This window comes from Callorhinus ursinus, unplaced genomic scaffold, assembly GCF_003265705.2.
Source record: "Callorhinus ursinus isolate GAN/ISIS: 27379988/994484 unplaced genomic scaffold, GSC_fseal_2.0 scaffold48, whole genome shotgun sequence".
Classification (NCBI taxonomy): Eukaryota; Metazoa; Chordata; class Mammalia; order Carnivora; family Otariidae; genus Callorhinus; species Callorhinus ursinus.
The window spans coordinates 7977746-7993177 of NW_027397110.1; the positions used below are offsets into that span (position 1 = coordinate 7977746).

Here is a 15432-nt window from a genome sequence, read left to right on the forward strand (position 1 = left end):
ACTTACTGAGTCTGGCTCCCGGTCAGATGCCAGCGCTGTGTAGTGAGAAGGCCACGGTCCTGTGACATAGTAGCTGAGTCACCAGCCTCACAGGATGGGCTGCAGGCCCACAGGCAATAATGGATATAAAGGGCCCGGCAGTCTTGGGCGTCTTAGGAGACGCACAGAAGGGCTGCTGCCGTCAGCAGTCTGATTCGTTACAGACCAGGGGACAGGTGCTGTAGTGACGACGTGGGGGTAATAGTATGTCAGGTACAGTGCGAGCCGGACCAACACAGCTTCTCTCAGAGACGGGCCCGGTGGGGAGGCCCAGAGAAGTATCACACACCGTAGGACACACGTGGGGTCCACTTTGCCCAATGGAGAAGGTACAGAAGGACATTCCAGGCACAGGGGGCTGTGTGGGCAGTGGCCTGGAGGTGTGGCAGAGCATAGCTGGTTTGAGGATGGGGAGGTAGTGTAGTTTGGTAAGCAGGTAAAATAACCACTAGTGACCTGAGAGAAAGCATTTGCCAGCAAAAGCCAGATCGTGTGGGTTGGGGAATGAGTAGGTGGTAAGGAAGTGTTAACAGCAGATGCAGACCATTTGTCTGCAAATGGAGAAGGAAGAAAGAGGGAGGTGGTGGGCTGCAAAGGAGTTTTAGACTGGGAGAAATGCAGCTTTGTGGCTGAGAGGAAGGAGTCAGAGGAAGAGCTGGGTCCTGGGAGGGGAGAGACTCCGGCCACGTCTGAGGAGGAGGAGGAGGAGGCGAAGCTGGGTGTGCAGAGTGTGGGGAGGGGGCCGCAGTGGTCCTGAGCCCTGATAAAGGTGAGGGTGCAACAGGGGCTTTGCAGAGGCTGACCACCCACTGTCTTCCCCACACACTCCCCAAGGCCACTCACAGCACACCGCTGCCCTCCCCTCCAGGCCGCCCTCCCCTCCAGGCCACCCACCCCCAGTTGATCTCTAAGATTCACGTCAAGACCCGTCCTCCAAGAAGTCTTCCCTGAGCGTCTCCACAGAGTCTGTGTTGCCCTTGAGCAAAGGGGATTGGACCAAAATCAGAGGGCAGGGACCCTGGCCCACCCTGCTCATTGGGCTTCTCCAGTGTGGCCAGCCACTGGTTCCTGTTGGACTGCCCTCAGGATGAGCCAGAGCGTCTCTGTCCCGGATTCCTCCGTCGCGTGCTGGTGCTAGGTGGCTGCCATCCCGTGGCCTGTCTCCTTGCTGGGAGGAAGAGCTGCTGGGAGAAGTCTAGATGTGTCAGTGGCCTGGAGTATACGGCAGTAATCGAGCTCCATTTCCCCCTTGCACCGTGTGCGCAGGCCCTGCCAGGACGGGGGCGGTGGGGGGGTGTAGGAACTGGCCCAGCAGTGAGCAGTACTGGCTCCAGCACCACTGTTTGCTCGCGGACATTCGAGCTCAGGTATGTCCTTCCCTGGTCCCAGGGGAGGAGAGAGCCTCAGCTCGTGGCCCTGGAGAGGAAGAGTCTGCTGGGAGAGTTCCTGGTTTGTTCTTGTTCCCTATCGGTGGTCTTCCCACCACCGTAGATTTCCCCAGGCATGCCCCACAGCTCACCTCTGCTGTGACCCGCGCCTCTGTTCCTCCCATGTGAACAGCAGACCCCGGCAGAACCTCTTCCCCCAGCACTGCTGAGCAGGTGGTTGGGATGTGAAATTTTTGAAATATCCTACTTGTCTTTCCTTCCTTTTGTGTCCTGGGATTTCCACACTAGGGCCCTGGCACTCCTGCTCCTCCCTCCCAGCTTGACCCCAGCCAGGACCCTGGCCATGCGGCTGGGCAGGGCACTTGGAGCCAGCGGGATGGATTTTCTCCTGGTGGCTGCCGCTGCCAGCTCTTGGGTCTCTGGGAGTCGCAGGCCACTAATAGGAGGTCACCATACGTCCGGTCTGAGTAGGCATACCTTTTCCAGAAGCCCTGGCCTGTCCCTGCCTTTCCAGGGGGTCGAGACAGCCCAGGGAGGAGCCGCGTTCTCAGGCTGTTTGTCCCTTTGAGCCTTCATTGCAGGGGCCACAAGCCTCTGGGGGAAGAGGAGAGTTTTGTGCCACCAGAGGATGGACATGAAGTGCCTTTAACAGCAGGGAAACATCTAGATGAGATGGAGGAGGCTGCAAGGAGGGAGCGTGGAACTTGACTCTGAGCACTGGACACAGTGTAGAGTCAAAGGCAAGGGAGCGCTTTTGAGAGCAGAGTAGCTAGCACTCTTCTGCCTTTGTGTCCGGGTCCTGATGATGAGCTTTCCTGGAGCTCTTTTGGACCCAGAAGGCAGGTCAGTTGCTGGGCTTTCTCCTGTCTGCCTCGCTGGGCTGGAGGTTGGGGCACAGGCACCTCTCACCATTTGTGGGGGCTGGAGGTGGAGTCTTAACGCCGGCTTTGGCTTTCAGTGGGCCAGGTGAATTACCCAAAAGTAGCTGACAGCTCTTCCTTCGATGAGGACAGCAGTGACGCCTTATCCCCTGAGCAGCCTGCCAGCCATGAATCCCAGGGCTCGGTGCCGTCACCCTTGGAAGCCCGAGTCAGTGAGCCACTGCCTAGTGCCACCTCTGTATCCCCCACTCAGGTGAGCTTGTTCCTCCAGATGCTTTCCCCACTCCCCAAGGTCCCCACACTTGCTGGAGCTGTCCAGAGTGAGGTCTCACCTGGGCCAGGGGGGACAGGGAAGCCAAGGGTGTTGCCTTGCTAGGTCCCGAGCTGGCTGCTTGAGCCCCAGAGATGTTGGTGGTGGGCCCCATTTCAGCTGCCTTGGCCAGCCCGCTGTCCTGAGCTGGGGCTGCCTCCCAGTGGGATCCCTGAGGCCCCCTGGCCAGTCCCTGCGCCCATGCAGACCCACCTGCTTCCCCCTCATTCAGTTAGTGACCTGCTCACTGCCCTCTGTGGCTCCGTGTTCCAGTTCCCTCCACCCTGCCTCCCGGGGAGTGCACGCGCACGCACCTGCACCCACCCACACACACACCCACCCACCCACACACCCACACACCCTCCCCCCCCTGCCCCCCCGCAGTGCTGGTGCTGGAGGAGGTGCCCCCTCTGGGCAGGGAAGGGCTGAGACGCACCACCACCTCATATGGCCATGCCCCCCTCCTCTCTCAGGTTGTGTCTCAACTCCCATTGGGCCCGGATTCCGGAGAAACACTTTTCCTGGCCGAGCAGCCTCCTCTGCCTCCCAGCCTCACCAACGGAACCACAGCTCCAGTGGCCAAGCCCACCCCGACGCTCATTAAGGTACAGGTCCCCAGCCAACTGCCCTCCCTCCCCTTCCCAGGCTCCTCTGAACCCTGCTGTGATTTCGTCCCAGTGCGGGGAGTGGGGTGCATATCTCTTCCTCCTGGTCAGGGGCCAGCAGAGTTCCTCCTCTCTTTGTGGGCGCTGGCTGTCACACCCACAAGCACCGCTTGCTAAGTGCAGTGGGCCGGGGTCTGGAGGGCTCTTCCTGGCTCTTACTCCACCCTCTCCCATGAAAACACTCAACACAACCCTGTGAGGCAGTCATAGTCTATTCTGTGAGTGACAGAACTGAAAAGTGAAGTGATGGGCTCAAGGTCACACATGGGTTGTTTGGGGCATTTTCTTTTTTTTAAGGTTTTATTTTGAGTAATCTCTACACCAAACATGGAGCTTGAACTTTGAACTCCAAGATCAAGACTGAGCCAGCCAGGTGCCCCTGGGCAGTTTTTATTCTCCTCCAAGGCCTGACCTAACATGTCTGAGGGGCAGGGCTTACTACCAGCCCGTGAGATGCCCATCTTTGTGTGGGGGACACTGTTTTGGGCACTGAGGTGAATTACGTGTAGCAGCATCAAGAGAGCCAGTGCCCGCCCCGCCCCCTCAGGCCCCCAGAGCCTCCTGTCTCCAGGGTCTTGGGGACTTAGCCCCCGACCGCCTGCCCACTGCCGCCTCCACGCCTGTGGCCCTGCTCCTGCTGGGAGGTTTCCCTTCCTTCCTGTCCCACCTGCTTCTTGGTCTCATCCTTTTGTCTAATCGGCTCCCTCCCGCCCCAGCCATCCCGGTTCCCCTTCCCTTGCTGGAGCCAAGCCCTCGGTGTGCCTCTGGCTGCTACCTGTGTGTATATGGGCGGGGAGGCGCTCCCTGGTGCCCTCCTGCGTGGCGCCCCCGCCGCCAGGCCTTCCTGTGGGTACCATCTCTGTGGGGCCGTGAGGCCCTGCTGCTGGCAGGGAAGTTCAAGTTTTGTGGCTTCCCTGTCCCAGAGGAGGCAGTGAGCCACTCCTCCTGGGGTCCCAGTGCCCAGGCCCTTCCTTCGTCGGGGCACCTCTCTTGGCCTCTGTGGTATGTTCCTGGCTGGCCACAGATATCAGAGTGTTTTCCCCCAAAATCCTTCCTCAGATCTCCTCGTCACACAACTGGTGCCTTCTTTGACCACTACATGTTTGAAGGATAGTTTAAATATACCCGTGTACCCTTCCTCTTTTTCGGGTAATGCCTCAGCCTTTGCGGGCTGGCTCCCCAAGCCCCCCCACGCACTGACCGCAGGCCTGTGTGGAGGGCAGGTACTCCCATCAGCCAGCTTTCGTGTCCACTCTTTGCTCCAGGTCATGGTCACATCTGCATTCCGCTGATCTTTCTCTCCAGGCTAGAGGCTCTCTTGAGTAAGCGGGGCTGCGCACAGTCGTGCCTGCCCCCCTGGGCGCATGTGGGCACTGACGGGGCCCCCTCTAGTGGAGGAGCGTGGAACTGGGTGGGTGGGGGCTCCTGAGAAGCCCAACACTGCCCCCTGATGGCGCCCCCCCATCTGCTGTGCCCTCAGCAAAGCCAACCCAAGTCTGCCAGTGAGAAGTCACAGCGCAGTAAGAAAGCCAAGGAGCTGAAGCCAAAGGTGAAGAAGCTCAAGTATCACCAGTACATCCCCCCGGACCAGAAGCAGGACAAGGGGGCACCTCCCATGGACTCCTCCTATGCCAAGATCCTGCAGCAGCAGCAGCTCTTCCTCCAGCTCCAGATCCTCAACCAGCAGCAGCAGCAGCACTATAACTACCAGACCATCCTGCCTGCCCCGCCGAAGTAGGAGCCCGCCGCCCTGCCCATCCCGCCCAGAGGCGCCCTGCCCGGCCAGTGCCAGGCCTGGCTGGGTGAACCCCAGACCTTTAAGGACCCTTTGGTCTGAGTCCTCCTGCCCCACACCCATCTCTGCCCCAAGGGTGATGCTGGCCAGGTGCTCATGTCTACCTTTTCTTCTCCTCAGGCCCGCAGGTGAGGCCCCGGGAAGTGGTGGGGCCCCCCCCGACACGCAGCCTCTCCACTACCAGTAGTGGCTCCAGCTCCGGTGCTCCTGGGCCCAGTGGGCTGGTGCGTCAGAACAGCACCCCTCTGACTGGCAAGCCAGGAGCCCTGCCTGCCAACCTGGATGACATGAAGGTAGGTGGGCGCCCCCTTCCCACTGGAGCCACTGCCGGCCCCACCTCCTGCGGGAGGCTGGCCTGGTGTTCATCTGTAGGGAGAGCTGCCAGCGCGAGCCCCACAGCCTTGGAAGGCAGAGCTGAGCTCTAGACTCTGGTCTCCTCCAGCAGAGGCCCCTGGAACCTGCTGCAAGGCTTGCGTGGCCCTGGTCATCCATGGCATCTGCTTTGTCATCCTAGTCATTACCATTAACTACAGCAGCCAGCGTCTGTCTGGGGCTGTGGGGCCTACCGACCCCTTTATACAACTTGTCTTCTTTGGCCTTTGCTGTGCAGCATGAGACACACAGAGTATCACCCCTGCTTAAAGACAAGCAGGCGGAGGTGCTGAGGGCAGAGGGGTTTGCCTGAAGTCTCAGAGCTGGCTGGTGGTAGAGTCAGGATTCAAACTTGGGGCTGTTCACTTCAGCTCCCCAATCTTTTCCACTTTGTCTGCTAACGCTCCCACTGAATTTGCTGCATCTGCTTGGGAAAAGAATGGCCTGTGCCTGGGGCACAGATCCTGCTCATGTCCTGGGGTCTTGGAAGGTGGGTCATGTCCAGGGCCTGGTCTGTTTCTTCTGCCCCCAATCAGAAGATGGAACAGACCAAATTCTCCCTGGAGAGTTTGTGCTCAGGAGCAGACCGGCCCCTCCTGAGTCAGGATCTGACCCCAGCAAGACGCAGCCCTTGTGTGGGTAGCTGGGTAGAGTCTTCAGAGTCCATCAGACCTGGGTTTAACGTCTAGCTCTCCTGCTCACTAGTGGTGATCTTGAAGTTACTTTACTTTTGTGAGCTCAATTTTCTCATCTGTAAAATCAATCCAGTTGATTCAATTAAGTATTTAAGTCATCGAGCACCAGGGCCCATGCTGGGGCTGGGGACAGCTGAGAACATCTCATGCCCAGACAGGAGGGAAAAGAGCATTTTAACCAGGCCCCTCGTGTGGTGAGGATGGGGGAAGGGAGGAGGCCGGGCTCCCGGCACACACGTCCCACCCTCCAGGGCTGTGGGAAGGTCAGGGGCTCGTGGATCCCAAGGACCAGTGGGACCCAGATGGTTGAAGCCTAACGAACAAAGATATCCTTCCCACCTCCCTGACTGCCCTCTTGCCTAGACCCAGTTCTCTCTGCTGTCCTGGCCCACCCCTGACTCTCTGCCCCCTTGCAGGTGGCAGAGCTGAAGCAGGAGCTAAAGCTGCGGTCACTGCCCGTCTCAGGCACCAAGACAGACCTGATCGAGCGTCTGCGTGCATACCAAGAACAAGTCAGCCCTGCCCCAGGAGCCCCCAAGGGCCCTGCTGCCCCTTCCATCCTGCCCAAGGCTGGGGAGGTGGTGGTCGCCTTCCCAGCTGCCCGGCTGAGCACAGGGCCTGCCCTGGTGGCAGCAGGCCTGGCCCCAGCTGAGGTGGTGGTGGCCACGGTGACCAGTAACGGAGTGGTGAAATTTGGCAGCACGGGCTCTACACCCCCCGTGTCTCCCACCCCCTCAGAGCGTTCACTGCTCAGCACGGGCGATGAGAATTCCACACCTGGGGACACCTTTGGCGAGATGGTGACATCGCCACTGACCCAGCTCACCCTGCAGGCCTCGCCATTACAGATCCTTGTGAAGGAGGAGGGCCCCCGGGCCGGATCCTGCTGCCTGAGCCCTGGGGTACGGGCCGAGCTCGAGGGGCGTGACAAGGACCAGATGCTGCAGGAAAAGGACAAGCAAATCGAAGAGCTGACCCGCATGCTGCGCCAGAAACAGCAGCTCGTGGAGTGGCTGAGGTTGCAGCTGGAGCAAGAGAAGCGGGCCCAGCAGCCGGCCCCGGCCCCGGCCCCCCTCGGCACCCCAGTCAAGCAGGAAAACAGCTTCTCCAGCTGCCAGCTGAGCCGGCAGCCCCCGGATCCTGCTCACCCCTTCAGCCCCAGCCTGGCGGCCCCCACTGCCCACCACGCAGACACTCGTCCCCTGGTGCCCCCAGCCGTGGTAGTGAAGCAGGAAGCCACGCTGCCGGAGCCTGAGCCAGTCCCTGCTCCCCAGCTGCTTCTGGGCCCTCAGGGCCCCAGCCTCATCAAAGGGGTCACGCCTCCCACCCTCATCACTGACTCCACAGGGACCCACCTTGTCCTCACCGTGACCAATAAGAATGCAGACGGCTCCAGCCTGGCCAGCGGGAGCCCCGAGCAGGTACCTGGGTGTGGGAGTGGCTGGGGCCGCAGGAGAGCGTGAGGAAACTAAGGGTGACAGTCCCGTTTACCAGACACCCCCACGGCTGGGCAGGTTGTGCTCGCTTCCTTTAAATTTCCACTCAGTCCTCTGAAACGAGGGATGGCCATCCCCATGTCACCATGGGGAGGTACTAGGACTTGGGAAGATTAAGGGAGCTGCCAAAGACGCCACAGCTCTGAGGGCAGAGCCGTCAGGGACCGCCCGTCTCTGTACCCGGGCGGAGGGCCCCCCTGAGCAGCCTGCACCCAGGCTTGCCTCTGCTCCGTGGGGGTGGGACAGGCCCCAGTGAGGGTCGGGGAAGCCCCCTACCTGGGAGAGGCAGCTGTGCCCCCCACCCCCAAGCCGTCATTGGCAGCTGGCTCCCTGCTGGTGCCACCCTCACAGCCCAGACCTCCAGCCAGCCTGGTCCACAGGTGAGGCTGCTTTAGGCTTTGTGTGACCTCTCAGCCCTGCAGAGCTTGGGGCTGGAGGAGGGGACAGTGGACAGTGACAGGAACCGGGCCCCTCAGGATGGGAGGCCAGGGCCCCTGAGCAGCCTCCAGCAGAAAGGGAAGAGATGGGAATCAGCCCAGAGCCCCACCCTCTGCAGTGTCAGAGGTCAGGCAGGGCCTCCCCCATCCCCTATCCCTTCTTCCCCAATGGCTTCTGTGCAAGCTTCCTAAAAGCCAATGCAGCAGCAGGTTGTCCTGTGTCCCAGAAGGTAGGTTCCTCCTGCCTTGCCTTCCTGGAATGTGCTGGGTCCCGGGCCTGCTTCCCTCATCCCAACCACCGGTTCTCTTACCATTCTGTCCAGCCCTTGTCCCAGCCTGGTTCTCCAGCCCCTGGCCCACCAGCCCAGATGGACCTAGAGCACCCATCACAGCCCCTCTTTGGGACCCCTACTTCTATGCTGAAGAAGGAGCCGCCTGGCTATGAGGAAGCCGTGAGCCAGCAGCCCAGACAGCAGGTGAAGAAGGTAGACCGGGGCCCGGCCAGGGTGGGCGTTTGCCTAGGTGCTGGGCTGGACTCCCACAGTCCCCCCGACCAAGCCAACTGGAAGATAGGGGCAGAGGAGGCCTTGCAGGGCCAGCGAGGTGGGGGGGTGTTGTGTGGATGGAGGGGGCATTATGGGCAGACTGGCCAGAGCCTGGCCTGACAGGAGTGAGCTCTGGGAGCCTGAGCCCAGGCCGGTGGGCTCTGCAGGTCTGGCTGCCAACTCAAGGGTGGAAGGAAGGGGCTCTGCCCTGAGCTAGGCTGGAGGCCGCCTCCTGCTCTAGATTTTCATTCCCCCACTCCCCTGTTATTTGTCCTACAGGAGAATGGTTCCTCCAGCCAGCAGATGGATGACCTGTTTGACATTCTTATTCAGAGTGGAGGTAAAGCCCAGACTCCTGAGCTAACCCCCCCCCCCGCCAGCCTCCTTCTTGCCCCATAGGTTGTGTTCAGCCCTGGGGCGCTTGCTTGACTGATTTTTGTTTCGTTATGGAACACTTAAGGGGCTGACAGGCCTTGTAGTTTGGATGTAGCAACAGCGGAGACATATACCGTCTCCAGGGCTTGGACAAGGACACCAGTCAGGGGTGCAGCACCGGTCTGGGTAAAGCAGTGATTGCTTTACCCAGCACCCATTGCATGGTGGGCACTGTCACTGCGGCCTGGGGTGCAGTGATGAACGAAACAGAGATGTTCACCTTTGCAGTGTCTAGTGTGAGGAGATGAATGAATAGTAGACAGGTAGATTGTATCATGTGGGAGGAGTAAATATTATGGAAAGCTGGGGAGGGTCTCAAGTGTGTGGGGGCATTTGGGTTGACCTTGTTGGGCTCCCTGGGGGGCACCTGTGGGGCCAGATGTGCTGGAGGGGCGGTGTGGGCACAGGAGGGAGAGGAGTCGCAGATCGGGGCAGATCATGAGGCCTCATGGGTGCATGGCGGAAGGGCTCGGACTCTGGGTGAAGTTGAGTGGAGGGTTGTTCCAGCTGGAAGGGCAGGAGCTGGGAGGCCGCTGTGGGAGTCCAGGGGGCCCGGGCCAGCCTGTAGCAGGGAGGCGGAGAAGGACCCGAGTCTCGGTGTATTTTAGAGAGCCAGTCGATTACCTGATGGATTGGGCAAGTGATGTGGCGAGACAATAGGACGACAGCCATGGATGTTACCAAGGGTTCGGCCTGAGTGACCCGGTTGCAGCTGCAAGACTGCCAGGGGGAGCCCCAGGGGGTGCGTTGGGGATGCGTTGGGGATGCGTTCGTGCAGCCTCAGGCTGGTATGTCCTGAGACAGCCAAGCAGGGGCATCACGTGAAGGCAGGCAGGGGATTGTTGGCATCTAGATGGACATTTGGAGATTGGGTGAGCAGAGAGGAGGATGAGGCATAGTCCAGGGGCATAAGCAGATGATGCTCATCAGTGGGCAGAGAGTGGGAGGGTGCCCTCAAGACCATGAAGTCCTAAAGTCCAGGGCTGTCACTGGGCGGCCAGGGGAGACAGTGACCAAGATCTGGTCACGAGATTAGCACTGTGACTGGCCACTGGTGACCTCAGCCAGGGTGCTGCAGTGGGACCATGGGCAAGGGCCCCGGGGGTGTAGGAGTCAGCAAGTCCGGATAGCTCTCTGCAGAGGGTTTCCTGCAAAGCGAGCAAGGAGCCAGCCTGTTTGCACGCTGGTGGCGGAGGTCCCTGGGTGCGGGGGGGGGGGGGGGGGCTCAGCGTCAGGTAGGAGCCGGGGCAGTTCCCTGATGGCAGCAGCCAAGAAGGCAGGGTGTGTGGAAGTTCTCTGAGTGCTTTACTGATGGTGATAGGGAGAGGGTTAGCAAGATGGTACAGGTTAAGTGACAGCTCAGCCGTGGAATCGTACACTTTAAAAATGGTGACTTTATGGGCACCTGGCTGGCTCAGTCCATGGAACATGTGACTCTTGATCTTGGGGTTGTGAGTTTGAACCCCATGTAGGGTGTAGGGATCATTTATTTTTTTTTTAAAGATTTTAAGTAAATAAAATGGATTTTATCTCAAAAAGAAACCCCGCAGAGTGTAAGAGCTGATGTTACCGTCAAGGTCAGATTCTGACCTTAGCGAGGCTCTGCGTATTCTGAGTCTGGGATCTGAGGCACATTTCTAAGAAGCACAGGGGGCACTGAGGCTACTGGGCTGGGCGGTGCTTGTGGGCCGTCGGAGAGGCTGGTCTGGAGCCCGGGGGAGAGGCCTGGTGCAGATTTGGGGAGTTCGTGGTGTCCAGACAGGACCCCAAACTGGGAGGGCTTAGGCTTCCTGGAAAAGGAGATGATGCCAGAAGCAGAGAGGGAGCAGGCCAGGCCTTGAGCGCTAGCAGTGAAGACATGGCAGAGAAAGGGAGCTGGGGGGTGCTGTCCGTCTGCCCCCCGAGGAACACAGACCTGGGCACAGATGCCCCGGGAAGGCATTTGAATGGGGGTGGGCATCTGGGGAGACCGAGCTTGGTGAGATGGGCAGGCGTGTCAGGCTGGGAGAGCGGGAGTGCCAAGGAGCAAGCCTGGTTGGTTTCTGCATATATTTTTTTTTATTGTGGTTAAATACACATAAAACTTGCCATTCTGGTAATTTTAAAATGTATAAACTCGGTAGCATTAAATACATTCAGTGTTGTGCAGCCATCACCACCATCCGTCTGTGGAATGTTTCCGTCATCCTGGACTGACACTTGGGTCCTGGTAGGCAGGAACTCCCTCCCCCAGCCCCAGGGAACCTCTGTTCTTCTCTCTGCTCTGCATTTGCCTGCTCTAGGGACCTCATGCCAGTGGAATCCTCTAGTACCTGTCCTTTGGTTTCTGGCTTACTTCACATAGCACAGTGCCCTCAAGGCTCATCCGTGTTGTAGCCGGTCATCAGAGTTTCCTGCCTTTTTATGGCCGCGTGAGATCCCACTGTAGGGACAGAGTACCTTGTGCCTATCTGCTCACCCACGAGGGACACTTGAGCGGTGTCCCGCTTGGGCTGTCGTACGTAATGGTGCTGTGAGCACTGGCGCACTCGCATGTGCTGGGATCCCTGCACGTCTTCCACAGTGGCTGCACCGTGTTTGTTCCCACCAGCTGTGCACAAGGGCTCCCATCTCTCTACAGCCTCACCGACACTTACTACTAGCCATCCTACTGAGTGTGAGGTGGTGTTCCTTTGTGAGTTTGATTTGCACTTCCCTAAATACTAATGAGGTTGAGCATCTTCTTTTGTCCTTATGGGTCATTTGCAGATCTTTTATTGGAGAAACGGTGGAGTCCTTTGCCCTTTTTCCCTGTTGGGTTTTGTTAAGTTGGAGCTCTTTAGTCTGGACGTGAACCATCAGATCCAAGGTGTGCGGACATTTCCTCCCACTCTGTGGGTTGTCTTTGCTCTTGATGGTGTCCTTTGGTGCACAAAACTTAAAAATACGATACAGTTAATGTATTTTTATTTTTGTTGTCTGTGTTTTTGGTGCAACCGAGAAATCATTACTGAATCCAGTGAAGATTTGCCCGTCTTCCTCTAAGGGTTCTGTGGTTTCAGCTCCCAAATTGAGGTCTCTGACCTATTTGGAGTTAACTTTTTGTATGTGGTGTAAAGTAGGGCCAGCCTCAGGTCCTTTTCAGGCCTGGTTCCTGACATCCATTCACTTTGTTGTTTGCCAGAAATCTCAGCAGATTTCAAGGAGCCACCACCTTCCCTGCCAGAGAAAGAGAAGCCCCCCTCGATGGCAACTTGTGGGTCACCCCTGGCCATGCCATCCCCGCCCTCTGCTGAGCTCCCCCAGGCGCCGCCGCCTCCCTCGGGCTCTCCCGTCCTCCCTGGGCGCCTAGAGGACTTCCTGGAGAGCAGCACAGGACTGCCCCTGCTGACAGGCGGGCACGAGGGGCCAGAACCCCTGTCTCTCATCGATGACCTCCACAGCCAGATGCTGAGCAGCTCTGCCATCCTGGACCACCCCCCCTCACCCATGGACACCTCGGAATTGCACTTTGCCCCTGAGCCCAGCGGTGTGGGCCTGGACCTGGCTGATGGCCACCTGGACAGCATGGACTGGCTGGAGCTGTCATCGGGCGGCCCCGTGCTCAGCCTGGCCCCGCTCGGCACCACCGCGCCCAGCCTCTTCTCCACAGACTTCCTCGACGGTCATGACTTGCAACTCCACTGGGATTCCTGCTTGTAGCTCTCGGGCTGCAGGGATGGGACGGGAGGGGCTGGAAGCTGGGGAGCCTCGGGAACTCCTGGGCGCTCCGCGCGCTCGGCCTGATCCCGCCTCCCGTGTGGTCCTGAGTCCTGACAATCACAGGCCCTGCTTTCCCCTCCCTGGGAGGCTGGAGCAGGCCATGTCGCCACCTGGCTCAGGCTCACCAAGGAGAGGAGCCGCCCAGGAGCAGCTTTGGTCTCAGCCTAGAGTTCAGGAGGCCTGGACGGGCCAGGGCCATTCTATTGACCTCCTTTTGTGAGGTCGGAGGTGCAGTCTGGCTGCAGTTTGCTCAGGCAGGCGAGGCCTGGGGCGGATCTCCTCCTTCTCTCCTCCCCCCCATCCCCCCACCCCCCATGAGGGAAGAAACTAGCTGGGCCTCTACCTCCCCGTTCCCCGTGATGCCAACCCCAGGGTCCCAGGCTTCCTGGGAGAGGAGCCCCTTGCCATTTTAGTGTCTTGGTGTTGTGTAACCTTTAGTGGCTGGTGGCAAACGGTTTCTGTACAGGTGTATATCTCTATATTCTATATCGCCATACATATGTATACATCTATTTTGGGGGCTGGGAGGTGGATTAGCGCTCCTTCCCATCCTGTGCACACTATAGAAGGGCCTGGAGACCACCGCTCCTGGGGTTGGGTGCAGCTCACCTCAGCCCCATCACGCGTGTTTGACATGTAGACACCCTGCCACAGCCTGTGCCCTGCTCCGTACTAGTGCCACGAGGGCAGAGGTGCTTCCCGGCCCCCCCCGCCCCCCACATTCCGTCCCACTGCCTCACTGCAGCCGCGGTGGCCCTGGGACAGGAGGGGGTGTCAGCCCTCAAGCTGTAGCCGCCTCTTGCTCTGGGGCCCAGCCTCCCTTCTGGCCTGTCACTCTCGTTAACAGGGAATTAGGGATGGAGTCACCAAACCAGTGCTGGGACAGAGGTCGGGAAGCTGTGTGGACTTTTTAAAATAAAAACAAAAACACTGATTTTGGTCCATTTTTGTTCAGTCCATGGAAGAGGCGGGTGGTAGGGCTGGGCCCTAGGCTTCCTAGACCATCCAGAAAGGACAGAACCTTGGCCATACAGCTCTATGGCCCCGGCTGGACAGAAGACGGGAGGTGCTTTCCCAAGGACACGATTTATTGACAAGCCAAAGAGCCTGTGGCCGCCCCCCTCCCCTTCCTGAGCACGAACGGACAGAACAGAGATGGTGCTCCACCTTCTCACGAGGTTTTGGTTGGTACAAACTGCAACTGGGGCCCGGGCAGAGCACTCCCCTAGGCACGGGGAGAAGCCGGCTCAGCCCCACCTTCTGCTTCTGCCGCCCACTGTTCTCTAGTGACATCCCGGGCATTCCAGGTGGTGTCCCCGTTCACCGTGCCATGGGGCCTGGCCAGACCTCCAGTGTCGCTTTCCCTTGACACCCCTGCCCCAGCTTGGAATGGGCCCGGGCCACCTCCGACCCCATCCCCAAGCAGGCCCGAGCCTGGCCAGGACTGTGCTCTTTTTGCTTGAGGAAGGGGCTGCTCGGTAGTCAGCAGGTCGGGGGAGGCCGAGCATCACCCGTCTATGTCCCAGCTGAACAGGTGGTGCTTCACTAGCATGTCCTGAACACCCTCCTTCAGCGGCTTCTTCTCCTCCTGCACAGGGGGACAGCCTCTGTTGGGGGCAGCACAGCGGGAGGGGGGGGGGGGGGGCAGGATCACACGGCAAGGAAGCCCGAGGTGGCAGGGGCCAGAGCGGCTCGTGGGCTGCGTGATGCCGACACTCGGGGTCCCCACAGGCCCTGCCTGAGCCACCCACGAGGTGTCTGGGGTGGCCTGCCCCACCCCAGGCCGTCCCCAGGGCGGGAAGGTGGGCCGCAGGGCCGAGAGCCAAGCCCAACCACGCACCTCTCTCTTCACAGGAAGTTCCCAGTCCTGGGAGAGGCTGAAGGCGAAGCAGCAGAGGACGCTGGAGGTGAGAAAGGGAGCGGTCAACTCTGCCCGCACCGACCCCACCCCGGGGCCACTGGGCAGGGGACTCACCGGAGCTCACATTTGATCTGGACCCAGCCAGGGCTGCGCAGGAAGGACCAGGGCTGGTACCACTTCTCCACAGTAGGCAGGCTGGAGCAGAGCACCTCGAGCCACAGGTGCAAGACCTGCTCGCTGGGGACAGGTGGGAAAGAGTGGGCTGCCCCACCCCCAGCGCCTCTCCCCCCACTTGGTGACCGCACCTTCGCTCTCCGCCAGTGTCTGCACAGCGGCCTAGCTCCGGCTCCTCCCCACTGGGAGGCACTCGGGCCCACTGTCCCCACGGCCCCAGCTCTTTCTGTGTCTGAGACTCGGCTACCACCTGCTGCAGCCAGGGGCCTTAGCCCTGCTGGTCAGTCCAGGAGGGGAAGCCCACAGCCATGTTAGGAGCTAGTCTCCTGGAGCCTGTCCCCTCCACTGGGTGGCAAATGCAGAAAGCAGACTCACGCTGGCCCGGGTTTGGGCCTCACAGATGCCCAAGCTCCCTTCGAGCCGGCGCCCCTCCCTAGTTGGTTGTGGTGGCATCATTCCTGGTGACCCCCCTCACCCAGCACCTTGCTAAAATCTCTGCCTCACAAAACCTGCGAGTGCCTTCCCCAGCCCACAGAACGATGGCCGGTCTTGTACTGGAGGAAGGCTTTTGGGAGTCACCCTTGCCGCCTTGTCTGTC

The 15432-nt window shown here is 59.7% G+C and overlaps 2 protein-coding genes across 8 annotated transcripts in view; one reads left to right on the forward strand and one right to left on the reverse strand.

The window, feature by feature from the left end:
• MRTFA (myocardin related transcription factor A) overlaps positions 1 to 13733 on the forward strand; it is a 193561-nt gene extending 179828 nt beyond the window's left edge. Inside the window, 9 exon segments of the mRNA XM_025882234.2 lie at positions 2386 to 2561; positions 3092 to 3223; positions 4764 to 5017; positions 5199 to 5232; positions 5234 to 5371; positions 6562 to 7566; positions 8402 to 8554; positions 8903 to 8963; positions 12222 to 13733. Coding sequence (XP_025738019.1) covers positions 2386 to 2561; positions 3092 to 3223; positions 4764 to 5017; positions 5199 to 5232; positions 5234 to 5371; positions 6562 to 7566; positions 8402 to 8554; positions 8903 to 8963; positions 12222 to 12739 — 2471 coding nt within the window. The 3' untranslated portion in view covers positions 12740 to 13733.
• Positions 13734 to 13744: 11 nt separating this feature from the next.
• The window catches only part of SGSM3 (small G protein signaling modulator 3), a 45573-nt gene continuing 43885 nt past the window's right edge, over positions 13745 to 15432 (reverse strand). For all 7 annotated transcript variants that reach the window (XM_073882726.1, XM_025882240.2, XM_073882724.1 and 4 more), the window contains 3 exons: positions 14775 to 14897; positions 14640 to 14700; positions 13745 to 14387 (listed from right to left, as the gene is read on the reverse strand). In XM_073882726.1, the coding sequence (XP_073738827.1) occupies positions 14307 to 14387; positions 14640 to 14700; positions 14775 to 14897 (265 nt within the window). In that variant the 3' untranslated portion in view covers positions 13745 to 14306. The remainder of the gene's footprint in view (positions 14388 to 14639; positions 14701 to 14774; positions 14898 to 15432) is intronic.